Source organism: Ciona robusta, chromosome 12, assembly GCF_009617815.1.
Source record: "Ciona robusta chromosome 12, ASM961781v2".
Taxonomy (NCBI): domain Eukaryota; kingdom Metazoa; phylum Chordata; class Ascidiacea; order Phlebobranchia; family Cionidae; genus Ciona; species Ciona robusta.
The window spans coordinates 6649350-6676177 of record NC_143246.1 but is presented as its reverse complement, the minus strand read 5'-3'; the positions used below and the strand labels follow the sequence as shown (position 1 = coordinate 6676177).

Here is a 26828-nt window from a genome sequence, read left to right as displayed (position 1 = left end):
AAAATATCAGTACTGTAGTAATTGACTATTTGATAGCAATACAAATGAGGGCACAAGTGAAGAATCTTCCGGTACATGGCAGAATAGGCTGGTGGAAAATGTTAGAGGTTGGGGGTTAGTGGTTAGGGGGTTAGTGGTTATATGGGTTAGTAGTAAGGGGTTAGTGGTTGTAGGGGTTATTGGTTAGCAAACAAGGTGGGGAAAGGATTCTTCACTAGCACTGAAATATAATATATTTTTAAGAATGCAGGTTCTGTTTCATATTTTTATATAATTCTCACCACAGGGGAGTAAATAAAATATTGTTTTACTATATCTATAAAGCTGTTATTTGATTTCTATTTGGTGTGTTCATTGGAGCGTAATGTTTGGGTTCAAGAGTTCACCCAACATTTCACGTGCAGTTCATGTTGTTACATTTGTAGTTAGCGTTTGTTTTCGTGTCAAAGTTAGTAACTCAGGAATATAAATGACGTTCAATTATGCAAGGGTGAACTCACGTATCATGAATATTGTGCAATGTCGTTCAATACTTGGAGGTAAGAAGTTATTTAACGTTTAATTCACTAAACTTCATTCTAAGACCAAAATTGTCTGTGTTTTTTATAGTTGTATAATTTGCACTTATAGTACTGTGGGATAAAGGCCATCTCTTGCCTAAATCCCATAACCTCTTGATGGACCTGGCCTGTTTTGCTAATGAATTCACTTTGTTATATGTTAGACTAGTGGTGGGTTATAGGTTGGTAGTTAGGGATTTTTGGTTAGAATTTAGGAGGCATAGGGGTTAGTGGTTGGTTGTTACGTTCAGCGGCTGGCAGATAATTGGCCTGCAGCGTGGTACGCCATGGGCACCATGATTCAAGCCAGGATTGTTCATTACCCCATTAGGGGAAATGGGAAACATTCTTCACACAGCTTTAGTTTAATTTATTTTACCCCTTAGGTTTAAACAACCTGCATCTGCCTTTAAAGAGATGTTTATCATTTAATGGTTGGTCCAAAGACACGAACAGCACAATGACAAAAGTTGAAACCGACGCCGAGCGTATCGTCGGTTTCCCAACCTCGTTCCTCAGTCTACGAGCTCTACTGAGCGATGAACTAAGTGCGGTTGCTTTGCATTTAAGGAAACTTGTGAGGACAAAACACCCGCTGCTTAAAACTGCAAGGTTGGTTGTTGAAGAGTTTATTGTTTACTTAACCGTTGCTCCAACCCAGTGATTACTATTGGGCTGCCTAGTTTGCCACCCATACAGATAAACAATCACTCCGAAGTTACATATTGGTAATTTGTAAGCTGGCCGTGGATTTATGAAACAGAACATTTGTGTTATAACCACTGTCGTTTTTCTGCCTGCTAAGAAAAATAAGTTACATTCATTTATTGTTGTGTTGAATAGTAAATACCAATGTTTGTTGTAGAATGTTTAAATTCAAACTAGTTAAAATTACAGTGACCGTCTTAACAAACATTTTGTTGCTAATTCGCTGATTAAATTGAATAGATCTTCATTATCTTTTACAATGATATCAATAAAAGTTTATTCACATTATGTAATAAATGTGTCCTTTTATTACCAACAGAGGAATTCTCTTCGATTCGAAACACAATGTTCAAACACGAGGTCTCATCGTTTTACTTTTTGCCAAATCGATTGCACAACACAAGAGTGCAAGTTTGAACTCAAATGAGATTTATAATAGGTAAGATTGTTTATCATAGTCTGGTAGAGTGGAATGGTTTCCCATGAACCAAAACAGACAGGGCTTAATGCTGCTACCATTGTGGACGTATGTGTCCTTTGGCAAGTCACTTAATGGTAATTGCTCAACCCAGTGGTCACTTAAGGATTGTCAAAATCGTTAGCCATTTACAAAGTTACATATGGAATAAAACATGTTAGGTAATAATATAGTTGCAAGATTTGACTTTGCTATTAGTTTAAAAAAAGTTTATTAAGAAGCACTACTTTGGTGTATCTTGACACAGATTAACATTATATCTTTTTCCATCCTCATAGCCAAAGAACCTTAGCAGAGTTGACAGAGTTGATCCACACAGCGTTTCTGGTTCATCGTGGATTGACAGGTGTTGATACTTTGATGAAACAAGATTCAAACAACTCGAGATCGGAAATGGAGTTGGGAAACAAAATGGCGGTTCTTAGTGGAGACTTCCTACTCGCTAATGCTTGTGTTGCGTTGTCAGAACTTAGGAACTCAAAAGTTGGTAAAACTCTTGAACTTGAAATTCCGAGAGTCTAACCCTGATCTGGTGCTCATATAGTTGAACAAAGTTGATGAAATATAATACACATCGGTGCTACAAAAATGTAACAGATAAAAATCAAGTCCGGCCAGTTGTAATATAATCAATTGTAGTCTGTTAAATAGAATCTATCGGAATAAGAGACTGACGATGCCATTTAGGTGAAATATATATCCTTTTATTAAACAATTGGTTGGATTTGAGTTTTGTGTGTTACTTTTTTACTACCAAGTTTGGTAACCAGCTATAAGCTTCTTTAATAAAATATAAAACTTCACGAAACTTATGATATGACAGGTTACATGAATATAATAGACCAACTCTGGCCTAAATTCCAGATCCTATATGCCCTGTTATAGTACCTTAGTAATATTTAATTCAACATAAACCTTCACCTAATGTATAATATACATAACAGGTGGTCAACATGATGTCATCATCCATAGCAGATATGTCGCACGGGTTCTTCATTCTTCCCGAGTCCGGTGATTCTCCCGATCCAACATCCTTATCCATTCTCCCAACATCCAGGAAAGATTGGGAGGACGCCATCTTCCTCTCACAGGGAAGTTTGATCTCTAATGTGAGTTGATGTCAGAGTGATGAGTGCCATACTCTAGTACTTTAGGTTTCACCCTGCTGTTAGGTGTCTATACAAACAAGCAGAACCAAAGTATATTGCATTCACCACATTAATCAATCAGGTTCCCTGTGTTTGACAACTATGAGTGTAACTCCATTTTGCCCCAGATTTTTTTTAAATATTGTATTAAATTCCATTTACCATCTGTATAATATCTCAACAGGCTTGTCTATCAGCAGTTGAACTGGCCAATCAAAATGGAGAATTTGCAGAATGTGCTTCAAGTTTCGGGAAAAATCTTATTCTTGCTCAACAAGTATGTTATGTTACTGTAATTAATCTGAAGGGGTTTAGTTTTTTTTTTTATGGTTTTGTTAAAAAAGACACTTATTAACCCTATTTATCAACAGTCAATTTTAGTTGCAATTTTTTTTTTTTATTACTAAATTTTTAGTAAGTCTTTGCATAAAGTATTTGAATTTCTATGTTAAAATTTAATTATCATTTTTTAATTGAAGCATATTAACATATTTTACATTATTTATCAAAGGCAAGGGCGGACATGCAGAGGATAACGTGTATCAACAATAACACCAACAACAATGGGAATTTCAACCATTATTCGACGGAACTTTCCGCTCTACCTGTTGTTTTGTTGGCCAACAAACACGGAGGTTCTGATTGGTTAAAAAACTTTGTTTATGTTGATGATGTCACAAATATGTCATTGGTGATGAAACAAAAGGTGTGACATGGTTTGTTGTATTTGATTATTGGTTTGGTGATGAAACAAAAGGTGTGACATGGTTTGTTGTATTTGATAAAGGTTTGAGAGAATTGGGGGAATCAATTTATTGTTATAAAAAATAAATGTTTTTTTATTTTTATAAATATATTATATATATACGCCTTTAATTTTTCCACAGTTGTCATCAGAAGTTTCGAAACAAAACTCTGTTCTTGAAGAATGTGAAGAAATATGCCGACATCATCGTGACTCTGCATTATCTGCGCTGAATGTATTACCACCGGGAGAGGCTAGAGAGTCGCTTAAATTGTTAACGAAGACATTTACAGCTTCATAATGAATTGTTGCTAGGAAATAAAGATTATTTGATCACATTTAGATTAATTATAAGTTTCGTGAAGTGACTTGCGTTATTAATGTTCGTTTTCATAGAAACAGCATTTTTATCAAACTTGCAGATATTTGTCATATTTTAAACTATGTTCTCGCAAAATTCAAATTTTGTTTTTACATTTTCAGAGTTAGGGTGAAATGTTAAATATTAGTTGTCACTCCTGTGGACGACTTCTCACAACTTTATCTTCTATTCCAAAATTTCGTAACTTGAAAAATTTTCATTTTTTGGAAAATTATAATCTCCATGTTTCAAGACCATCGATTCGTTTTATGACATCACAATCAAATATTGAATATGAAGCAGAAAAGTTTTCAAAACTTGCGGAAAAGTAAGTGCTCAGTTTTTCCAACGAAATACATTTAAATATATTGAACCAATTATATGTCTGAAAGAGATCTTCTGTCATTTTTTTAAATGTGATCAAAGTTTGAACATCTTTTTCTGATCATCTTGATTATCGTTTTCTGTTAAGTCGGGATATGACTTATAGTGTGTGGTCATGTAGAGATATGACTTGTATCAATATTATAAAAAATACATGACATATAATGATGGGCATAATCAAGTTGAGTACCTCGATTGGGTCTGTGCTTCTATGCATTAACAAATATCTTTACGTTAAGTTGGTGGGATGAAAATGGAGCCATGAAAGCATTACACAGCATGAACCGAGTGAGGGTTCCTTTCATAAGAGATGGTTTGATATCTATGGGTTGTGGGGAACCTTTCACTTCCAAACCTTTGCAAGGTATTAAGGTAGGTTGATTTTGTAATACTTACCAGATTGAAGTGATGGGCCAAATCTGGCTTAAATAAAGGACCTCACCCATATAGAATGGGATATGTACTAGATTGGTAAAATGGCCTTACTACATTTAAAGAGATTTCCGGAAATTTTCATGCTTTTTAAATCTGCACAACATTTTGCCAACTAATATTCGTCAGAGGAAAAAAAAATGTAATTTGGTATACCTACAAATCTAAATTGTTGTAGGCTATTGTTTTTAAATCTGGTTGAAATATATAACTTGTTTCACTTTAAATTGCTGCATTCACCAGATATTAGAGGTTGGTTGTGGGGCCGGCGTATTGTGTGAACCACTAGCTCGACTAGGAGCATCAGTGCTTGGGATCGACGCATCAGATAATGTCCTGGAAGTTGCAAAGATGCATAGGTGGTTCTTATTTATAAATGGATGAATGATTGTAACTTCTTTTATCCTTGTGCAAACTTTATAACACTGGTGTACACCTCGTGCCCGGTTACAAGTCGTTATAACACTGGTGTTCTGTTTCATACACCTTGTGCCTGGTTACAAGTTACCACATATTTACTTATTGGGTGATTCTTTTCTGTATGGCAGGCAATTAGACAACCCATATTATTTAAGCTCTTAGCGCCACTCAGTGGTTAAACATTTATATATCTTTACGCAGAGATGGCGACACAGAGTTATCAGACCTTCAATACATCGATGCTGATCTCGAAGATATCGTTGGTGCGGGTACGTTACGATTTCATGCAGTTGTTGCATCGGAGGTGGTTGAACACGTTGAACATAAGACGAAGTTTATCAACAGTTGTTGTTCGCTGTTGATGGTGGGTTTAATATGTATGGGTCGACACTGTGGCTCAGTGGGCTTGAATTGTAACCTAAAGATTCTAATTTTGATGCTGGACACTTATAAGTTATAAGGGCTCATTATGTTAACTAATTGTTGTTGGTTGCCTATAAGTTTTAATTGTAAGTCATACAGAATTAAATAAAACATAGTTAAAATTGCGTGAAAGGCTTAAATTTGGATGACTTGTCATCATAAGTTAAGGTACTTGCTTTATAACCATAGGGTTTAAAACCTGTTGCAGCTAGAAAAATAACCTGCTCATTTAGTTGTATATGACTTTACCCCTGTACCATAGTAACTTCCAGCATATACCATGATTTGTAGCTCTTACATAAACATTGTTTCCAGCCGAATGGGTCCTTATTCCTCAGCACAATCAACAGGACCCAGGTCTCATACCTTCTAGCAGTGCTTATGGCAGAAGAGGTGTTGGGTGTTGTACCACCAGGCACTCATGATTGGGAGATGTTTGTTACAACGGATGAGATCAAGTCATATTTAAATCAAGGTGGAATTTACATAACGGAAATAATTTATTTTTATCTCTTTAAACACGATAGTGAAAATTATTTTATCTAAAGGACGAAGAGAAGGAAATCAACGGCAAAATGACTTGTTAACACTTGTTATAAATAAAAGTGTGGGATATAGTCAATTTGTATGGTTCTCTTTTGTTTTAAGATTAGTTTTATTAAAATATTCAATCAATGTAACTTATTTATCCTCGCATACCGTTGTAACAACAGTTGTTGTAACCTGGATTTTCTGTTTCAAACACCTTGTGCCCGCTTAGCAAGTATTATAGAACTTTGGTTACTTTTAGTGTTACTGTATGAGTTGGGACAACCCATTAGTTTAGAGTGTATTGCTGAAAGCACAAGCCTGTACAAAGTAGCAGTACCGAGCATTGAACCTGGTGTCTTGTGGTTACAATGCACACGCCTAACCCCATTACTATATTTAAACTTTTCATTATTTTCAGGAAATTGTGAAATACAGAAGATAGTTGGAATGAATTACAATCCACTTAATAATAAGTGGACTAAGTGTCAAAATACCAGTGTTAATTATATTTTACATGCTGTTAAAAAAGATGACATCAATGCAGACACTGAGTGAACAACAAATTTGTTTCTTTTAACTTTCTTTGACTTTTTGTGTTCGCGTAAATATTATGTTTCAAGAAAATTTTGTCAAAATTTGGTGCCGACCACATAATATTTTGTATTTTATGTAAATGTTTTGTTATCTAAAGTTCTGTGGAGAGCGATAAAGGACTTATTACTAGCTTTTCAAGAAAATGTGGCTGTTAACACATTGATTCCTTGTACATGAACTGTTGACGTATTGAATGCATTCATTCTGTTAATCCTTTTAAATACCATAGGATTAATCTCACTCACTCTAAATGTCATTTACAGACACCACACCAGCAGTAGGTTGTGTTATATGGTTGGTGTGTTTGAATGTGGTAGTTAGGATGTGTAATTCTTATGTGACATGCTACAAGTAGGTTTGGTTGCCACGAAGTTGGAATAATGATCAAGATTGCGCAAGAGTTGGAAGAAGTAGCAGCCAAGTATTCACATGGCCCGGTATAGTATTTTAACTGTAGTTTTATACATTACATACATACTTTTGTTTTGGTTCTTCAGCAAGAATTACATCTGTGTATGATTTCACCCCGATAATGACAGCCTGAATAGGAAGTCAAAATGCCGGTCAGCAAAATTCTTGTTAAAGAGACAAAAAATAAGTATAACACGTCTGACTGCAACACTTTATATTGTACATTGTAAGACACTCTTAAATATTTTATAAGACTGTGCTCAGCATATGTTTATTTTTCCCCACAAAACCTCTGTGTTAGAGACATGTCTGCGAACCATTGTGCCATGGCCCAATACATGAATGAATAACCCTTACATTCCAGTGCGCCACAATACTTGGTATATCATCCACTCTTCCATGGCCAGTGTTAGCATGTGGTGTCATATGTGTTGCTGTATTGTTTGGTTCTGTTGCGAAAGGTTTTGATGCCAGGTAAGATATATGTCTCACTATTTTGAGTTAGGAGGATTTTTTTAAAGCTGTATTCCCTTCTTTTAACTAGAAGTTTTTCTCGTATTTTATTTTAAAATAGCTGTTTCCCAAGATTTCTGTTTTGTTGTTATGTGCTGTTTTTTGTTATATTTTTCTTAATTGTTTAGGAATATTTTTAATAGCCTATTTATTTTACCAAAATTGTTTTAAATACTTTATTCTAGTTCTACTGCAGTTGTGTGCGTTTTGATTCTTCTGCTTTTGGCGTTGAACATTTTTGTTCATGTTTGGAGTGAGAGAAAACAAAGAAAAGAAATTATCCAAAATCTTCTTTGGCTTTCAAAGTTAATAAAAGGTGTTATGTGATGTATTGTTACAAACATAGATAATTAAATACAATTGGAAGATTTTGAATGAGTAAATGAAGATATTTATCCTCGCATAGCGGGGCAACGGCAGTCATTATAACACAGGTGTTCTGTTTCATACACCTCATACCCGCTTACGAGTTACCGTGTATGTAACTTTGTTGGTGAATATTTTTTGGTGTTTATGGTTAGCCATTTAGTTAACTTATAAGGAACCACTGGGTCCTAGCAAATGCTGTTAATTTTCTTTAGTTTTCAAATATCCCAATTATTTCAGAAACTCTCGAAGAATCTTCTTTTCTTGAAATTCTTGATGATTTTTTGACATTTCTTGACGATCAGAAAACATCGTACCTCAACACATCCTCACAAACCTACTTATATAACCAACAATATGGTAGGGGTGGGTTGTATTTGCATGGCTATTGTTTTTGGATCAGTGGTTTTGTAAAATAAAACTTATTTATCCTCACATTGCGATGTAACGACAGTCGTTATAACACGGATGTTCTGTTATATACAACTCGTGCACGCTTACACATTACCACATATGTAACTTTGTTGGTGATTGTTTTTGTGGGATTTTTAATGAATATAATTTTTTATTAATTTTATTTTTGCTATCGTATTTAAAGAGAAAATCCATCTATGATGTCTGCTCTTTGTTTACAGACAAACCTGTATTGTTTCCAACTTCATTGATAGCTACTGATGACATCATCGGGTTATGTGTGGGTCAAAGTTCACCGTGCGCTGTAGCGTGTAATCAGGTAAATATATAATATTTCTATCTTTATTTCTGTTTATGCCCCCAAAACTACTCCTTTAAATGCCAACTTAATCTTAGGTTCTTTAACTTAGGTCTCCTGGCTATCACACTGTAGGACCTCGCCCGTGTAGAATGGAAAAGAGAGATTTTTTTATGTTTTTATTGTTTTAGGATACTTGCATCAGGTTGTCAAAGGGAGATAGTGTCAACCAAGATGATTTGAAATGCAACAACTCCACTGAGGATTCATATTTACATCAGTAAGCTTCTTAATTATTGATGTTTTACATAATCTAAGTTTAGTTAAAATTGTAAGCCATTCAGAAAAATAATCACCTTTTAAGTTCATACTTTATACATATGCAATAACTCATAAAGGGCACAAGTTTGAAACAGAACATTCCTGTTATCAGGACTGTTGTTGCCCCGCCACGCGATTATAAAGAAGTTACATTCAATCAATCTATATGTATTAATATTATATGTTTTCTTTTCAGATTTAAAGTTTTGAAAAGTCCGATAATAGAAGAGATAACAGGCTGTTTGGAGACTAAGGGCATCATGCATGATCGACCACGTTCAACGTTAACAATTTATCGAAGAATCGTGATGCGTAACGTGGTTATGATGATGCTACCAATGTTGACTGTAAGTTATCTCTTATGTTGTTATGTATGTGGGCGTTTGTGTCCTTGTACAAGACACAACGGCAATTGCTCCAACCCGGTGGTCACTAATGGGTTGTCCAAATTATCAGCCATACATAAAAAAAATAAAAAAATCCAAAAAAAATAATAACCCTCAAAGTAACATACATGGTAGCTCGTAAGCTGGCACGAGGTGTGAAACCCATGTGAACCACTGTCGTTTTCCGGCCACGCGAGGATAAATTAAGTTACATTCATTCATGCATGTGTTACAAGATGTGTTAATATCAATATCAGCCCCTAATTAACATAAGACCAAAATCTTTGTACAACAATGTATGTTTTAGCGTTATTGTTCACAAGAAAACAGTTACCACAATAATATGTGTTTAAAAACAAGATAACTCGTCTGTAGTAGAACAACAAAATGTAAGTGTTTAAGATAATATATGCAGAAAACTATTGCAGCACTTCTTTGCAAAAACAATGTAAAATTTTTTTGTCCCACCAATTTCTGATATGTTTAAAGCTCAATACACCTCTAACATTGGTAATAACCCTGGTTGTTGGAGTATTGGGCCAAATCTAGCTTAAGTCTTCGACAACTACCTCACTCCCAAAAAATAGAATATTGTTAATAAAAACAGAATCTAAAATCCCAATATTTTATCGCAGGTTGTATCTGTTGGTATTGGATGTTTGTGGCTTATCCTTGGCCCCATGGTTGATATAGAAGGCTATGTTTTATTGACCGATCAAATACATTGGTTCAGTGTTGCCGCCGTGTCCCCTTGTCTCATAGTGTTGCCAGTGCTTCCCATTATGTGCCCGGTTATTTGGTCAACACTGCTAGGGGTGGGGGAAGCCAAGACAATCTCACCAACCATGAAAAGCAACCACAGCATGAAATATGTGAGAAATGATTGCTTGTTTCACTTTCTTTATTATTTTAATATTTACACAAAAAAGTTTATTATGTTTACACTAAATTTAAACTAGACTACATGAATTCATTTTAAAAAATGTGTAAATCGTTTTAAACTGTCGTATAACATACTTTGACCGTCTTGTTTATCCTACATTGCTATATATGTAAAATGTTAAAACTGGTTGACATTTTAAAACAGAAGTTTTTGAAGAATTGGCAGCGAGTGTTTCTTGATATTCTGGTTGGGAGAAATCTTTCGTACAGCGGTGCTTTTGAAATGTTGGGGACCTTGACTGTGAGTTTGTTGTTATATATAATGAGATCATAAAATGACATGATCAATTTGACTTCGGGCAAAAAACTGAAGATGATTTTAGTTTTTAAATCAAACATTTTGAAACACAGGGACATTTGTGTCATACATGTTAGATCCATTGTCAAGTTTCCGCTAAATCAATATATTTTATATATGGTGTTTTAGATAGGTGTATTGTAAGTTAATAACATCTTTCCACTTGTTTTCACTTTACCTAAAAGCCAATTAATCTGATAAAGCCAATCTAAAACCGGCACCTGCATGTTGGTTTTGTAAAAAATAAGAAGTAAATTTGACATAGGAACTTTTCCAGACCTTATATTTAAAAAAAAGTTTTTAAAATTCCTGTGTGTTATTGTGATTATTATGACATCAAAATAGGTGTTGTGCTGTGTTAATAAAGAAGGAATATTATCGTGGTACGAACCAGCACCGGAGAAAATCTTTTTCCTCAACAAGCATGATGTAGACACAGGTAACTATTGTTTATACAGTTATTGGTTTTGTTTGTGGCCAATTGAGTGATTTATCCATGGTTGCCACTCCCATGTCCATAATCAAGTTAATGAAGCTATTGTAGTGTGTGGATGAGTGTAACTTGTTTTATCTTCATGTGGCAGAATAATTACAGTCGTTAAAACACATATGTCCCGTTTTGTACATCTTTTGCCCACTTACGAGAACTATTTACTTACGAGAACTAAGTGACCACTGGGTTGAAGCAATTGGCATTAAGTGTTTGGACCAAGGACACATACGCCCACAATGGTAGCAGCGTCGAGCTTTAAACTCAGAGTCAATGGATAATCCCTTGGTTCATGTTACATTCACATATATATTAAGATTAAATCTCTCATTAATTTGACAGATTCCACTTCAGACTCAGATGATGAACCAGATACTCTTGCCATGGTGAGAAGCAAATCATTTTCAAGTTTCATATACTTTGTAATTTCACACTTTCTCATAACCTTATAGTTTGTGTTTATTTTTATTATTTTTTTTTCTATTTTTTTCGTAGAATGCAACATTTGAAGGCAGTCAAGCAGAACCACACATAGAAATCCTAACATTATCGCAAGACACACAGAATTCAAACAAGGTATGAGGGTAGTGTTAATATGATGTTTAGGGTGTAGGGGGTTGTAGGTTCAAATCTCACCCAGATGTTCCATCTTTTATCGCAACATCTATATTCACTGCTGTTCCACGCATCCATCTAGCGGTTTCTAGCCCAAAGGTTATGGGCACGAGTCTCAGCACAACTATTGTGTATACTGTGTAACCATTCACAAAGTTACATACATGGTAACTCGTAAGCGGACACAAAGTGTATGAAACAGAACACCTGTGTTATAACGACTGTCGTTGCCTCGCCATGCGAGGATAAATAAGTGACATACATGGTAACTTGTAAGCAGGCACGAGGTTTATGGTACAGAACACCCATGTTATAACAAATGACCTTGCCAGTCACATGACGATAAATAAGTTGCGTTCATTCATTGATTATTATTTAAAAATTTGAAACTTTCAGCTTCATTTTGATGACTTAGATTGGGGGAAACACCTTTCTTCATTAAAACCTATCGGACTAAATATCACGGTATCGCAAATGGGGAATCCCCTCGACCCTGCTGTTATACCAGCTGCTTTAAATAAAACGGAACAAAGGTTTTATTCTGATGTCATAATGAAGCACAATGAGGTAACAATGGTGTTTATATTGTTTCATGATGAAATAATTATGATTATGACATCATCAGTGTGACACGAACGTGGATTTACTCGAAGCCGAGAAAAGAATGGAATTTGTTGCAGTTTCGAATGGATTGAAAGTACCCGGTATATATGATGATAATGAATGGTCTTGTATTTTAGTGTCTGTAAAACAAACTTTTAACCATTTTGTCTTAAGGACACACGCAAACTTACAACAACAACGGTCGTTGCATTAACACGTGTGGAAGTTGTTACTCTATTTAAGATTTAGTATGGGGTAACTATGAAAAAGTTAAGTTGAATCGTAGGGGTAAACAAAGGGTTATCTGTCGAGCAAACAGTCGTAACACCAAACACAGTATCTTTCAATCACATTTTATAAGACCACTGTTCTATAGCCTTGTTAATACATGACTGAAATTTTGATAGTTTAAAACTAATCATTGCTTTCACTTTTAAAAGTAATTCAACTTTATAATTTTTCCTTCAGAAACTTTAAACGCAAAGCTTGGTCTTTGTTCGTTGTCACGCTTGATTGGATTTTCCGAAGATATAAGATTTCTATATTTGCCCAAGGTAAAAAATTTTAAATTTAAAAATCATAAGATTCAAAATTTAAAACGAATCATATCAATATATGTTTTCCGTATTGATGCTTTATATTTTTTTTTCTATAAACAACTTATATTATTCTATAAACATCTTAAATTTTTTCTAAAAATATCTTGGATTTTTTCTATAATCATCTTGTTTTATTCTATAAACATCTTATATTTTTTCATGAACTTTCTAAATTTTAGAGAACAATGTCAATTTTCCGAACCACCAACCCACCACACGATGGCGATAGAGCTACACGTCCAAACAAACATCAAGAATCGGAAAGTTTGATGTTCGCTCATGGAATGGTTGTTTCTCATGCACAATGTGGGTCCCATATCGTATTTTTGATATACATTGTTTCTGCCAGGAATATTATATGTGTATTGTTGCTCCTTTGGCAAGAATTTTGCTGACCGACAATTATTTTTTACTCGTCGAAACTTTGGTCAGCAAAATTCTGACTGACAGAGCCAAAATATTTTATGGTGCTTTTGTTGTACATCACTCATACATTTAAGATGAAAATCTCTTGAACGAACACATTTTTTACCAAAGTCTATACTCATGCCATGATACAGAGTACTTGTACATAAATTTCATGTAAAAAATGTAGCAACCGTGGTGTGACAAGTCTGGTTCCCACCCACATATAAAACACACCCTCCCCCACAGACGGGAACCATCTTTTAACTTCTGGAACCGGAGATTTAATTCTCGAACTTTGTGATTATTTCTGGAACGGGGAAGAAGTTCAAAAATTCACGGAAACTTCTAGGAAAAAGTGTCTCGATTTTCACCACCGGAGTGCGATAATGGGTCACTGCGTTGGATTCTCTTACAAACCAGTGTCGTCCCAGTTTGCGGAGCATGGGAACAGCTTTCAGGATATCAGCAACGAACACAGGTAACCAACTAAAACTTCTGGATATGTATTAAAACTGCTTTGAGCGCTTTAACAGTTTGTTGAGCTTATTTTTTAACAATTATTTAAAACCAGTGAAGAATTTACTTCGACAAAATCCCTTTCACTTATCAAAATGTGCAAACTTTTGCAGTTAGGGTTCAAACTTTATTTATTTATTTAAGTGTTGACCAATATTTTTTACCAGTGTTGATCAATATTTTCTACCAGTGTTGACCAACATTTTCCACCAGTTTTGACCAATATTTTCCCCAGTGTTGACCAGTTTCCATCGAAACAAATCTTCCTTGGCATGCTATCCGTTCAATATCAGGCTCGGCTTCATATCTTCCAGTTTGTTGAAGCATTGGAAGGAGCTTGCATCAGATTTGTTCATTTCTCATCTGCTGATGAATTTAAATCACGGGTGAAATTATAAATTAGTTGGCACTTCAGTTTTGAAATATAAGTTAAAAAGATGTAAATAAATTTATTATTCAACATTAAAAAATAAATTCTAGAATTATAAATAAGTTTTTCTCAACATTTTTGATCTAAAATTTCTTGTCACCAGGTATTCGCGGAGAAGATGGGTTTAGAAGTTGGGTGGAATTGTCACATTTCGCTGTCAAGCAACAACTTGCCACGTGACAGCGTGTTCGAAACCTTGCAGAATAATCCGGAATATCGAGAAGAATACGGTTTATATGATTTCTATTTATAATTATTTATGTAAGATGGCAAACTGCGTATGTGAATATTAGAAAACACATTTTTTACCTCTCATTATATAAATAATCTTTTAGCAGCTCATCTGGTATAAAAAAAGTGTATTTCTGACTTTTCATCTCCGCTAGACTTCATCAGAGAAATTGTGTAGGAAATAGTTTGCCTTATTATACCAGAAAAGCGATCTGAGGATTTTTTACATTATGCCTGGTAGCAGAAGTAACATAATACTCATATTATATATTTATAACCGCATACCACCCACAGAAGACGAACTTTCAGCATTGATTCGAGATCCACAGATGAGAAGCGAATCCAGTATTTCTGACTCGGAGTTTCATGCATTGAACAGAGTATGTTGTGTAATGTAGATTAGGTCTGTTAATGGCGCAATGAGGTGCTTGCATTATAACCAAAGGGTACGAGATTCAATGCTCGATATCAATACTTTTGATGGTATATGTTTCCACGGTAAAGACACTTTTTCTATTCTTGTGGCTCGGGACCTTGTCAAGGACCCGGGATTTAGTTCAGATATGGCGGATTACCCCGACACCCGGGAAGCCCAAAAAATGTAAAAGACACTACTTAACAGACTTTTCCCCAATCCAGTAGTCACCAAGTTGTAGCACCCTGGGTGTTGGGGTAATGGAGCAATTCTTGCCTGAAACTTAGACTTCCATGATGTGCCGTGCTGTATGACCTCACCCACATATAATATAGGAGTATCTGTGGTAAACCATTCATCTTATGAGTTGTGTTTAGCCCCATGGGGTGGCATCTGTAAACCCACATATAACAGAATCTGTGTAATCAATTTATCTTGTATTTATTGTAAAGTAGCAATGGTACATGTATTGTATTCACTTAATGTTTATCACGACAGGCGAAACTACCACGCGGGGTGGAAAATATTGTCCCACACATTGAGAATGTTGATAATGTTCCATTACTTGTTCCTCTCTTTACTGATTGTAAACATCAATGTGAGTTATATATATTATATTGTATCAACTTTGTGACTTATTGGTTGAAACAAATGTAATTTATGTCTTATTGGTTGGCTGGGTATGGCTGAGCCGCCAAGGAAAGATTTCCCATCCATTACATTTAAAGCCTTTGTCCCCTACCTTTGAGGGACCAATAGGCTTCAATATCTATTGAGGTTCATGTTGTATCTTATGTGGTGGAGTAATTGGGAACATGAGTAAATGGATCTCATGTTCCCATGGCTTGCTAAGCCATATAGAATGAATGATAGAGAAAAAAACCTGATCCAGCACACTTTAAGAGCACACAAATTTAAGGCAGGCTGGTACACCAAAACCCGAAATGGATATTTTCCATTATGACTGGATCTTTATTGTAAGTTATATCTTATGTTGCACCAACTATGTTTCCAGCTTCACGTAGAATGATTGAAATAATGCAGAAGTATGGGGAAGTAGTTTGTTGTGTGGGGAGTTCGGATTCTATCAAGAATATTATCATCTTCTCACAAGCTAACGTTAGGTAAGTGAGATATTTATGTATATCTATGACATCATATATATGTGTTAGGTGTGTGGATACATGGCCTACTGAGGGCTCTTTAGTAGGCCATGGTTGATAAATACCACATGTGTGTACTTTGTAGAAAAGAACATATTTATTATTTTTCTTTCCTTTTTAATGTTAAATATAAGGCATTTGGATTAATTTGTCAACTTGTACCAGTATTCTAGGAATCTTATGAAGGACGTTGAAATATAGGTTGTTTTTTTTTCCTAATTTTTAAATTTTCACAGTATTGGCCTTCAACCAATAGTTAGCTGCGTAACAATGGATGATTGTGACAAACACGAGTCTCTAAACAGCAGTAGGAAGTCGGAATCCAAACTTTATTTCCAGCCTTCGTCAACTACAGATAATTTTACTAATGTTAGTTTGTAGTTAAGGCTTATAGTTTTAGACTAAACTTTGGAGAGGGTATGGGTTTGAGGATCAGCGTGGCCACTGCTGCCAGCGTATGTGTCTTTGAGCAAGGTGCTTAACGGCAATTGCTCCAGCCCAGTGGTCACTAATGAGCTGTCCAAATTATCAGCCATGATCTATAAAATCAATAAATCCAAAAAAGGTGTATTTTGTGTTACTTGTAAGCTTGTAAAAGTATGCTGTCTACAAATGTCATTTGTAAAATAACTTCTTTATTAAAATATTGTTTTCTTTTAAAGTTGGATAACTCGAACACTTTAGATGATTTGGACAACATTGCCATGACAACTGCCAGGAAGTTAAATACTTTCCCGTGCTCTGTGGCGCTATCTGGTGATAGTAGTTTGTTGGTCATATACAACATGATAAGAAAGGTGGGGAAAAAGTTTTTCAATTTGAATTAAAGTTGTTTTTCTTTGTAAAAGACCTTTAAAACTATTGTAAAATAGCTTTAATTAAAAATAAACCAAAAATATTTCATATACGAAAACTTCTATCCGGGATAAAAGATTAAATCTGCCAAAACCCTGGCATCCCATGGCGTGCCTTTTCATAGGACTTATCTACATATATTAGAATAATGATGAGTTCCAAAAAGTTCAAATATAAATTTTCCCAGGCGCGTCACTTCTTGTTCCTACTAAATGTGAGCTTGATATTTTACATGAAATGTTTATCTATGATCTCATTGGTTCAACTACTTGGTCATGTGATTTATTTCCCTCCTATTTTCACTGCGGTTGATGTTTTTTGGTTGGTGTTTATTTTGACCCCAATTTTAAGGTAATCTAAAAATATATATTAATGGTTTTACACATTGTCTTTTTGTGGTTATTTGTTGTTTATCAGTTGGGTGTGTGCAAATTAAAATAAGTTTACTATAAATAATAGAATATACTTTTCACTTTAAACTACATTTCGTATGTATTAAACATTTATCTTATTTTTATTTTCAGTTTTTCTCTCCTTGGTTCCCCCCCTGACAGCGACCTTATGACTTGGGCCTCGCTCAAAAACACAACCGACAAAATTCCAAATATTCAAATTTTCCGCCAAAATCTTGTTCATTTTTCAACCAAATTCCTCCCAAGTTGTTTGGTGGTTGTAATCCTTCATGTTTTATGCGTATTGTCCATCTGTTATGACATCGATAATAAGGTTTGTAAACTAACAATGGTTATTATTAAGTAAGAGTGTAGAATATAACATACATAAAAAAGTTTAATTCTGGCCTAAATCTTAGGTTTGCCTCACTATAAGACCTCACCCATATAGAATAGAATGTACAAATACAATGTTGGGGTAATGGACCAACTCTGCTCTAGATCCCAGGTCCCATTCTGTTTCCCACCTCACCCATATAGAAAGAAACCATTATTAAGAAAGTAGTTAAAACTTCATCTGTTTTGGTTCTGTTTTATGAATTTATATCATATTTATAGCAATATCCTTTATAAGCTTATAACATAGTGTGTTCTCAAACTAATGTTTCAAAGTTATTCCTCACAGTTAGCCATGCACTTTAACATATCATCTAATGTGACAAACCAATCCACCATCAATAAATCAATGAATCCACCATATACGTGAGTCAACAATCCACATTTATTACATCATAATGTCTAGGATGTGGCTCAGTCCAGTGGTTTAGTTCTTGCATTATAACTGTGGAATACTGTTTTCAATGCTTGATACTAATGAGCGTATGTGTAGTTGGGACCTAATGGACAATAATTCAACCCAGTGGTCACTAATGGGTTGTACAAATTATTACCCATATATATGAATTACATTTAATGTTTAACTAGATTTATATTCCAGTGATACTGATAAGCGTATGTTACTTTGGGCAAAACACTTAGCAGTCATTGCTCTCTTAATGGACATTTATCACTAATAACCAGATTTATATTCCAGCGTAAAATGTCCGCCTGTTATTTCCGTGCTTGTGGAAAACAACACAAACATTGCTGGGTTTCGTTTTCGAACTGTTGTTCAGCAGAAGACGCGCGAATCTCAACAAATTGCTGTGTTTATATTATTTCTATATATGTGTAAGTTGTGTGCATGTTATTTCTATAATAGTTTTAATATTTTTTGGGCTGTTTTAACTCTTAGCAATCGTAAAAACTAAAGGTATGAATTTAATGTTGAAGTTATGTTTGATTTTACATTAGTTCATATTAAATTTAATAAAATGAAACTTATTTAACAAGAAACTCTTAAATACATGTAACTTGTTATCTTTGGACGGCTGGACAATGACAGTTTTTATAACACGAGTGTTCTGTTGCATACACCTCATGCATGCTTGCTTCTGAGTTGACCCGTATGTAACTTTACAGTGTTTTACTCAAGGTCATACATGCTCACAATAGTATGTAGTTTATAACTAAACTTTATTTATTACATTTCACGCCCAGGTATAATATCATCAACTTACATACAAAGATGGAAATCGTTGAAACAAGTTTCCCCTCTTTCTAACAAACCATGGATAATATGCATTTTAACTTTGTAAGTTATTCTATATTTCAATCTAATAAAAAAATCGACTTAAAATTATCCCAATATGATTCTATAATTTCATATAGTAATATTTCTTCTTGCCAACTTTTGTTGCGCACATTTTAGAATAGACAAGCTTCAATATTTGTTTTCGATGAGGTAGCATAGATGTTGTGGTTATGGCTTAAAATATGCTACTATAATCCCTCACCCATACAGAATAGAATGTTTTAACTCTTGTTATTTATTTCCAGGTTGGTTGTTCAGACTCTATACAGCTACATTGTAGTAACAAGCGGTGTTTCAACATCTAAATTCACTAACCCAATATTTTACTTTGGGCCGTACCAGGTATATTGATATGAATGTAATGTTAAGTAGGGTGGGAGAAGATGGGAAACGTTTTTATTCTATTTTCACGTCACATTTGGTAGCAAATAAAGAACATTCAAAGAATTATAAAACCTTATCCTTACGACTCTCATAGACCGTTGTTAATTGTCAAAACAGGATCAGGATATTTAGATATTATGTGCTAAAGGTGTCCCGTCTTCCCCCACAGTACTATATAATTCTGCATTTAACACACACATGTTGTGCAACTTTATTTTTGATCCCAGAATGTAATTTTCCCACTGGCAACACTGTGGTCCATCCCATGCTTAGTCAGCAATGAGTTGGCAAAATGGAGGGAAATTCAATTATGGACTCGGAGCCAAAAACGTGCAAGACTTGAATTTGGGACAAAACTTGGAATGAATTCACCGTTTTAGATGAAATAAATTTTATATTAAGCAAGCTATTACAGTGTGTGGATAAGCAGACATGACTTTTGGTTTGTTTGGTCATTTATATATTTGTGGGTGGGAACTTGAATGACTTATCCATGGTTGCCGCCCACAGTCGAGTTGCTGAAGCTATTACAGTGTGTGGATAAGCAGAAAAGTCCTTTAGTGTTCATTCAACAAAGAAGCATCATGTTTTTATTTTATTTCGAAGATACTGAAAAATGCCGAGCAACCAAAAGCATATGGGGTCGATATAAATACACAGACGTTATGAAAATAATGCCATGCAGAAAGTTTGTACAGCTTGATAAGTTATATACTACGCAGATAGAAAGTACGCTTGAAGAAATAACACACAATATTGGCATATATACAGATGGAACTGTAAAGCTGATGGTAAAATAGTTTCCGTACAAAATATTGATTTTTATAGACAGGATATGTGAAAGCCGAAGTACTTTTACTGCATTGTACACTAGACAAATTCCACCCTTAAGTAGTTCTAATACATTGTACAACAGATCAGACCAAAGAAGTTGCTATTGTATAGTAAACCAAAAAAATCTCACCAAATTAGTTCTATAACATTGTACACCAGTAGGATTTACCCAAGAAGTGTTTATTGCATAGTAGAGAATGGAGTTGGGAGCATAAGGATAGATGAATGCTGTGTCACATTCTTAAAGTTGTCTCTTACTGTGATAAACATACAAGGTTAATACATCAATTAGATTTACACATTTTTACAGTCTTTAGGTATTGCTGTACTTTTTATAAATCATTAATGTCAGCCAGGAAAAACTTTTCTTGTATGTAACAATGATTGTGCATTTTTTACGCTTGTTAGAAATCTATTGGCTATTAGTGGAACAAATGTAAAAAAAACTTATTTATTCTTCATGATTGGGGAACGACAATCGTTATAAAACTGGTATTTTGTTTCATACACCTTGTTCCTTCAAGTTGGTTGATTATTTATTGGAGGTTTGTTTTCATTTGTATCTTGAATAAGTTGGTTTGTTTTTGCAAGTTTTCTGTTGTAATTATTTATACTTAAATTATTTAAAAGCGATTAAATTTAAATGCACCTTTATTGACAACTACTGCATCATTGTGAGCTTTGTCTCGTCCAATCCTTCTACTGTCAAACGAATCATAACGCCACAAAACTTGAACTGGAGATGTAAAATAATCAGGTTAGTATCATGCAAACAATGGGCTGGCTGCATGCAGTGTAGAAGTTTTAAAATATTCTTTGTTAATGAGGTAGCATATACATAATATGTTTTGGGGAAGTTCTTTCCTTTTAACTTTACACTTACAAAACTGTTTAATTTTACACTTACAAAAAATATTGTTTAATTTTACACTTACAAAAATACTGTTTAATTTTACACTTACAAAACTGTTTAATTTTACACTTACAAAAAAGTCTAAAACACCATTTAAAAAAGAAAAATATATTTCCAACTTCAATTATATTTCATTGCATAAGCACCTGTGTTATGATCACCAATATCTGTGTACCAAACTCCAATCAAATCACTGTAACCAATTCTAGCATGAGCTTTTATGGTGGCTTTCAACTTTTCCCCCCAAATAACCGACCCACCCGTTACCATTGTGTACGTCATTAGTTCAAAGACACCTATATATGTATTTTGTAGTAAATACTGAAACCATCTTTTATTTATTTGCAAAGCTAGATTTTGAACAATAAAAGTTTTTAAATGCAGGGGAGACAGGGATAGTTAGATGCATAATCCTATGAAACAAATCTAACTTATTGGTTCCTAATGTTTACTGAATAACTTAATATTGCAGTGCAGAAAACTCCATGGTGGATCTGTCACTCCATGCTTGGTGCTTATAGGTTAGTTGCAATTGATATTAATTTATTTCAATTAAATGCTTAAAAGCAGTCGGATATTAGGTTTGTATCAGGAGCAATTGTGTAGCTATGTAGTAATTTGGGTTGCTATCACCGCTACATATCAATTAAGTGACCTATGTATACGTGTGTGCTCGCCTTAGTTTTCATTCTACTATTTTGCGTCTCAATACAAACACAAGAACACATCAAGTACCATTCTGTTTCCCCACGTCATTAACTTGTTTGCACCACGAAGGCAAATACATTGTAGAGTTTTCTTGAACATCCAACAAAGGAAGCAGCTTTGAAAAATATTTTTGAATCCATTCCTCGTTCTGTGAAAGAGCTTTACGAACTTCTGCTCTGTGTTGAAGGTCATCTGCAAACATTGTCGTGTTAAGCGTGAAAACTGACTTGTATACATGGGGCTATTCAATATTAGTCAGGTCCCACACCATAGCACTTCATGGGTACTAGGATTTAGGCTACAGTTGGCCCATTGCCATTACCCAAACATTGTTAATGCTCATTCTATAGAAGTGAGGTCCCACATCAGGGCATGCCATGGGTTCTAGGATTTAGGCTTACTATGTACATTGTGTGTGACCTTGGTTAAGCTGTTAGGGGGTAATCTATCATGCATTATTAGCATTAAAACACTGTCCTGTTTGGAAACAACAGGCTTTACCTTCTGGAGATATTTGGTAAAAATATAGGTGCCAGGGGTAATAGGCCAACTCTGGCCTAAATTCCTGGTGACCTAACATGCCTTACCCCACTTAACCAATACATAATAAACAAAAATGATGCAATAAAAATTCGGACATTATTCAATTCTATTTGAGCACATTACCTATTCATATACACATCACTTCAAAATTATCTCAAACTATATTGCTACAATTTAAAACCTATACACTAAATACTAGTAAATGGCATTTACCATATTCCCAAATATGTACATATGAATTAAGAGTGCTTCCCATATCACATGACCAATAACCGACCAACTTTGATACGTTTGTTCTTAAATAAAACAACTCATTTATTTTATTAAACTCAGGAATTGCGTCGGGTTTGAAGACATATTTTCGCATTTCGTAAACTTTCCCATTTCGGTCTTCGGAAAAGGAAGGTTTTGTTTTACACAGTGACGTATGTGTTGGCACCTGCAAAATACATTTTATATTAAAACATTGCCAGTATCACTGTTCTTTTTTTTCATAGATTGAAAATATATTATGTTTTTTAGTAGTTGGGATAAATTGTTGCACTTATTGAAAAAGTATCAGAAGAACTCTTGTGAACCATAGAGCGGTAAAATCAAAAGTGTTACCAAGCAATTTATATTTTTATAAAAACAAAAACACCTATGTTTTGTATGAAATTTAGCGAAACGTTTTTGATCAGTTTCATCTTTACATAGTTTTTATTATCTCACCAATAAACTTTTTGCATTTCCAGTCTTTAATGCAACTCTTGTAATTTTATTCAACAACATGATTAATGCTAACAAACACTGAAAAGTAATGCACAGCTAATATCTTGTGTTTTAATATCAACTAAAACAACTAGCGTACTCAAGACTAGTCATCTAGGAAAATATTGCCACACACATCAAAATGTTTTCGCTTTGAAAAAGTTTCAAAAACACCCGTCATAATAGATATATGCTGATAATAAAGCAAAATACAGAATCGTGTTTTAAACAGTGGTGTACACGCAGTCTAGTACGAAAAAGTTTGCACCAAAAAAACAAAAAACACAATTGAACTTTTAAATTTAAATGCATCAATCACATTTATAATAAGCTTTTAATGTGGCTCTCCATATCAAATGGCTTGTCCTTTGAACTGTATCTCTCCACAGGTTTTCCTTCTTTGTCGACCAAAAACTTTGTGAAATTCCATTTGATCGCATCCGTCAGAAATCCTCCTGTATTTTTCCCTGATTTAAGATATTTATAAAGTGGAATTGCATTTTCGCCATTGACGTCAATTTTAGCAAACATATCGAACTGTACATTGAAAGTGTCTTTAGCAAATTTAAGAATTTCTGCGTTGCTTTTTGGCTCTTGATTACCGAACTGATTACAGGGAAAAGCTAAAATTCGCAGGCCATCTTTTGAGTACTTTTCATACAAGCTTTGGAGTTGAGTATAGTTTGATTTAGTTAAGCCTCATTGAGTAGCTACATTAACAATAATGCAAACGTTCCCTTTATATTTGTCCAATGATACATTATTGCCGGTAATGTCTAATGCATTAAACTCATAAATAGAAGCAGCATCTTTCCAATTTGTGTTTGAACTTGCCAATACTTGACTTGTGTGAATGTGTTTTGCAAATCCAACAACAGCTGTGCCAGCCATTAACGATGATGTGCATTTAACTAAAAATGATCTAGCCAACATTTTGCTGCAATAACATATACCAAACTAAAGTTATAGCATTTCAGATTTTTGAAATCAAGTGTAAAAGGTGATGTCTTATTTTCTACCTTCGAATGTGTATTGCAAAATTTATACTTTAAAAATATATATTTTTTACTTAAAAAAACGTGCAAGTACAACACGCGTGACACACAATCCGCGTATTAGCGTTATAAACCTTCTGCTGAACCGCATTTTGCAAATGGATCATATTACATGAATTCAAATTTGGGATTTGAAACCAGCTGCTTGCCTTTTTCTTTGTGGTAAGGGTCAAGCGAGTTCGAATTAAATGTGTTAATGCGAAGGTAAATCAATGAAAACGTATTATTAGTGTGGCAGAATGGAATATGATGATATTAATATGTCCTTAGTAGCCTTATGTTTCTCTGTAAAACCGAATTAAAACACAGGATAATTGGTTTGGCATACTTTGCTTAAAACGTGGGGGTTAATAAACAGACACCACCACGCACTTCTGACATTTTAGAAGCGGAATAGGTTCTACATCATTTTGTATGTGTAATAATGCGCCATTGCATGTGTTAATGGTGATGGGGACACTTCATGCCTGCGATGTAATTCCCGTTGTCCAATCGAGCGTCATGTATGACGCAATAGTATCTCTGTGACGTTGCGCTATGCCACTATCGGCGCGAGTCATCGCGAATTGAATAGAGACAAATAGTTTGCGATGGGTGGTTACCATACATACATACACACAGGTTCAGCGTGATACGACACCTAGTTTATATTTAGATTACGCGGAAGTGTAGAATATATAGTACAGTGGTCTATATATATATACTGGGTTTTTGATTTTTTATTAAAACTACATATATATAGTAAAAGGTTACAATTTATGTTATAATTGAGAATTGACACATAAATTTTATGAATGTGTTATTGATTGACACTTAGAAAAGACTATGTTGTTCTTACGTTGCTAGATTAGATACATTTATTTATTGACTATGAAAATAATTTATTATTAAACTGTAACAGAATTGAGTATTTAATTAAGTTCTTAATCATAGACACTTTAGTGTTGCCTGTTTAGGCTGTTGTGAATAGAGCGGTGTTGATGGGAAATGAATTTTTCTGTGAAAGAACACAGCTGTAAAGATGGGGAAAAGTCTTTCCAAATCAAACAAGGGTATGTTGTGTTTATTATTGATGTGTTGTAGTTGTACTTTTGTAATACGCAGTTATTTAGTAAGCAGTTGACATAGAAATAATAATTTTTGTGTACTAATTATACAATAACATTACAGTAAAAACGGTTTACTATTTCCACTTTTTTTAATATCTTTAATTCAGTAGTTTTTACACTCGCCTTCTTATAACAAATATCATTTTATTCATTCCCTTCTTTTAGTTTTATTTACCATGTTTGCTAATTTTTTTTTAATGAAACAGAGAGAAGTGTAAGCTGACCATTCAAGCGAAACAAGGATCAACAAACGCCGAGTCATCATGGGGAGGATCAGTCAGCGTTTATACGGGAGCGTTCGTGATGCTACTACACGTGATATTCCATTCATCTGTGGGTCATCTTGCCCGACTCACTGTCGGCGTCTGTTTCGTAGTTGAATTCTTTTTTCTTGTTTCGTTTCTCAACAAATACCTCAGTTTTACTCTCACAGTGAACATCTACAAGATTCTGTTTGTGAGGAAAATCCTTATTACATGTGGTTTATTTTTACTTACAATTATATCAGCTAAGCTTGTCCAAATTACATTAAACATTGTGACGTTCGATGAATTCCTTCTTATGATATTGCCATCCTTATACTTAGCTTCACACGTCCTCCCGCTATGGATAGATAAATCTGAAGATTCTTATTTACATAAACTACCGAATGTAATGCTTGTTGCGTTATTAGCTGTTTACTGGTAGTTGTAAAATACTTTAATATTATTTGAAATTTAAATACGATACTTTAATTTTATGTGTAATAGGCACGACCCTTTCCCTAACATTATAAACATCCTTTTGTAGACTAGTCATTCTTTCTAATAATAATAATATTGATATATCTGTTTAACATTGTGTTTTTGAATAACATCTCCCTGTGATTGCATCCAATGTTTTATGTTGTTTGTGTCAACACATCTACATTGTTACTAAAATATTTGTTTATTTATTAATTATGCTTTTTTTGTAATAGCTTAATCTGTAAGTGATTGAATGAATAGGTGAATGAATGTAATTTATTTATCCTAATGTGATGGGGCAATGACAGTTGTTATAACACGGGTGTTCTGTTTCATACATATTGTCCCCGCCCAAGAGTTCCTCTGTATGTAACTTTGTGGGTGATAGTTGTTTTGGAGTTTTCTTTATTTACTTTGTTGCAAGCTGCATCTGAAGTTTAAAAACAAACCATTATATTATTTTACTTTATGAGAAGTTCTTTTAACTTATATATTGCAGATCTCTCTACACACAGTTTATTAATATGCACATTAAACACTTTATAGTTAATATACAACAAATTGTAATAATATATTTTGCGTTTAACTAATATATGATTTTATAGAAGTTATAACATATATTAAGCCATAATGCCGTTGCATCTTTATCATAAAACTAGCACCA

General features: G+C 34.2%; 6 protein-coding genes across 8 annotated transcripts; 4 read left to right on the top strand and 2 right to left on the bottom strand.

Annotated features, from left to right (window-relative positions):
- The first annotated feature begins 350 nt into the window (after positions 1-350).
- LOC149727291 (all trans-polyprenyl-diphosphate synthase PDSS2-like) lies at positions 351-4123 on the top strand. The gene is made up of 8 exons (XM_089890219.1): positions 351-539; positions 947-1172; positions 1588-1707; positions 2025-2229; positions 2691-2855; positions 3079-3171; positions 3406-3600; positions 3782-4123. The coding sequence occupies exons 1-8, from the start codon at positions 470-472 to the stop codon at positions 3938-3940; spliced, it is 1233 nt and encodes a 410-aa protein (XP_089746345.1). The 5' UTR covers positions 351-469; the 3' UTR covers positions 3941-4123.
- LOC149727290 (uncharacterized) lies at positions 4117-7048 on the top strand. 2 transcript variants are annotated; one of them, XM_089890220.1, is made up of 7 exons: positions 4117-4328; positions 4624-4756; positions 5060-5175; positions 5438-5600; positions 5975-6134; positions 6208-6422; positions 6609-6825. In XM_089890220.1, the coding sequence occupies exons 1-6, from the start codon at positions 4135-4137 to the stop codon at positions 6417-6419; spliced, it is 978 nt and encodes a 325-aa protein (XP_089746346.1). In that variant the 5' UTR covers positions 4117-4134; the 3' UTR covers positions 6420-6422; positions 6609-6825. The 2 variants fall into 2 exon arrangements, with proteins under 2 accessions (XP_089746346.1, XP_089746348.1); XM_089890222.1 differs by lacking the exon at positions 6208-6422 and having other exon boundaries at positions 6609-7048.
- On the top strand, positions 7030-19936 carry LOC149727289 (transmembrane protein 94-like). Of its 2 annotated transcripts, none has more exons than XM_089890209.1 (31): positions 7030-7221; positions 7560-7669; positions 7894-8024; positions 8315-8434; positions 8710-8807; positions 8978-9066; positions 9304-9454; positions 10129-10365; positions 10581-10676; positions 11079-11172; positions 11566-11609; positions 11719-11799; positions 12235-12405; positions 12464-12542; positions 12910-12995; positions 13220-13346; positions 13695-13926; positions 14200-14350; positions 14498-14624; positions 14920-15005; positions 15539-15638; positions 16056-16164; positions 16440-16572; positions 16866-17000; positions 17246-17409; positions 17583-17784; positions 18136-18212; positions 18544-18680; positions 19050-19143; positions 19389-19485; positions 19755-19936. In XM_089890209.1, exons 1-31 carry the CDS (start codon positions 7165-7167, stop codon positions 19905-19907), a joined length of 3768 nt encoding a protein of 1255 aa, XP_089746335.1. In that variant the 5' UTR covers positions 7030-7164; the 3' UTR covers positions 19908-19936. The 2 variants fall into 2 exon arrangements, with proteins under 2 accessions (XP_089746335.1, XP_089746333.1); XM_089890207.1 differs by having other exon boundaries at positions 8315-8440.
- A 171-nt stretch (positions 19937-20107) lies between these two features.
- LOC149727288 (protein NipSnap homolog 3A-like) lies at positions 20108-23375 on the bottom strand. The gene is made up of 6 exons (XM_089890230.1): positions 23237-23375; positions 22739-22964; positions 22010-22174; positions 21421-21570; positions 21011-21097; positions 20108-20618 (listed from the first exon to the last, which is right to left on the bottom strand). Exons 1-6 carry the CDS (start codon positions 23294-23296, stop codon positions 20542-20544), a joined length of 765 nt encoding a protein of 254 aa, XP_089746356.1. The 5' UTR covers positions 23297-23375; the 3' UTR covers positions 20108-20541.
- Positions 23315-24384, bottom strand: LOC149727287 (uncharacterized). The gene has a single exon (XM_089890232.1). It carries the CDS (start codon positions 24206-24208, stop codon positions 23597-23599), a length of 612 nt encoding a protein of 203 aa, XP_089746358.1. The 5' UTR covers positions 24209-24384; the 3' UTR covers positions 23315-23596.
- A 764-nt stretch (positions 24385-25148) lies between these two features.
- On the top strand, positions 25149-26672 carry LOC149727286 (uncharacterized). The gene is made up of 2 exons (XM_089890234.1): positions 25149-25382; positions 25646-26672. Exons 1-2 carry the CDS (start codon positions 25318-25320, stop codon positions 26124-26126), a joined length of 546 nt encoding a protein of 181 aa, XP_089746360.1. The 5' UTR covers positions 25149-25317; the 3' UTR covers positions 26127-26672.
- The last annotated feature ends 156 nt before the right edge of the window (positions 26673-26828 follow it).

What these genes read in the sequence shown, in the direction of transcription:
- LOC149727291 (XM_089890219.1), top strand. Translation starts at nt 470, where the DNA reads ATGACGTTCAATTATGCAAGGGTGAACTCACGTATCATGAATATTGTG. An exon ending in CAGAACTTAGGAACTCAAAA is followed by an intron (nt 2,230 to 2,690) that starts GTTGGTAAAACT and finishes TATACATAACAG; the next exon opens with GTGGTCAACATGATGTCATC. An exon ending in CATTGGTGATGAAACAAAAG is followed by an intron (nt 3,601 to 3,781) that starts GTGTGACATGGT and finishes ATTTTTCCACAG; the next exon opens with TTGTCATCAGAAGTTTCGAA.
- LOC149727290 (XM_089890220.1), top strand. Translation starts at nt 4,135, where the DNA reads ATGTTAAATATTAGTTGTCACTCCTGTGGACGACTTCTCACAACTTTA. An exon ending in TTTTCAAAACTTGCGGAAAA is followed by an intron (nt 4,329 to 4,623) that starts GTAAGTGCTCAG and finishes CTTTACGTTAAG; the next exon opens with TTGGTGGGATGAAAATGGAG. An exon ending in GAAGTTGCAAAGATGCATAG is followed by an intron (nt 5,176 to 5,437) that starts GTGGTTCTTATT and finishes ATCTTTACGCAG; the next exon opens with AGATGGCGACACAGAGTTAT.
- LOC149727289 (XM_089890207.1), top strand. Translation starts at nt 7,165, where the DNA reads ATGATCAAGATTGCGCAAGAGTTGGAAGAAGTAGCAGCCAAGTATTCA. An exon ending in CCAAGTATTCACATGGCCCG is followed by an intron (nt 7,222 to 7,559) that starts GTATAGTATTTT and finishes CTTACATTCCAG; the next exon opens with TGCGCCACAATACTTGGTAT. An exon ending in TCATAATGAAGCACAATGAG is followed by an intron (nt 12,406 to 12,463) that starts GTAACAATGGTG and finishes TGACATCATCAG; the next exon opens with TGTGACACGAACGTGGATTT.
- LOC149727288 (XM_089890230.1), bottom strand. Translation starts at nt 23,296, where the DNA reads ATGTTGTTGAATAAAATTACAAGAGTTGCATTAAAGACTGGAAATGCA. An exon ending in GAAATGCAAAAAGTTTATTG is followed by an intron (nt 22,965 to 23,236) that starts GTGAGATAATAA and finishes TGTATTTTGCAG; the next exon opens with GTGCCAACACATACGTCACT. An exon ending in TATTGGTGATCATAACACAG is followed by an intron (nt 21,098 to 21,420) that starts GTGCTTATGCAA and finishes TTACATCTCCAG; the next exon opens with TTCAAGTTTTGTGGCGTTAT.
- LOC149727286 (XM_089890234.1), top strand. Translation starts at nt 25,318, where the DNA reads ATGAATTTTTCTGTGAAAGAACACAGCTGTAAAGATGGGGAAAAGTCT. An exon ending in TCTTTCCAAATCAAACAAGG is followed by an intron (nt 25,383 to 25,645) that starts GTATGTTGTGTT and finishes TTAATGAAACAG; the next exon opens with AGAGAAGTGTAAGCTGACCA.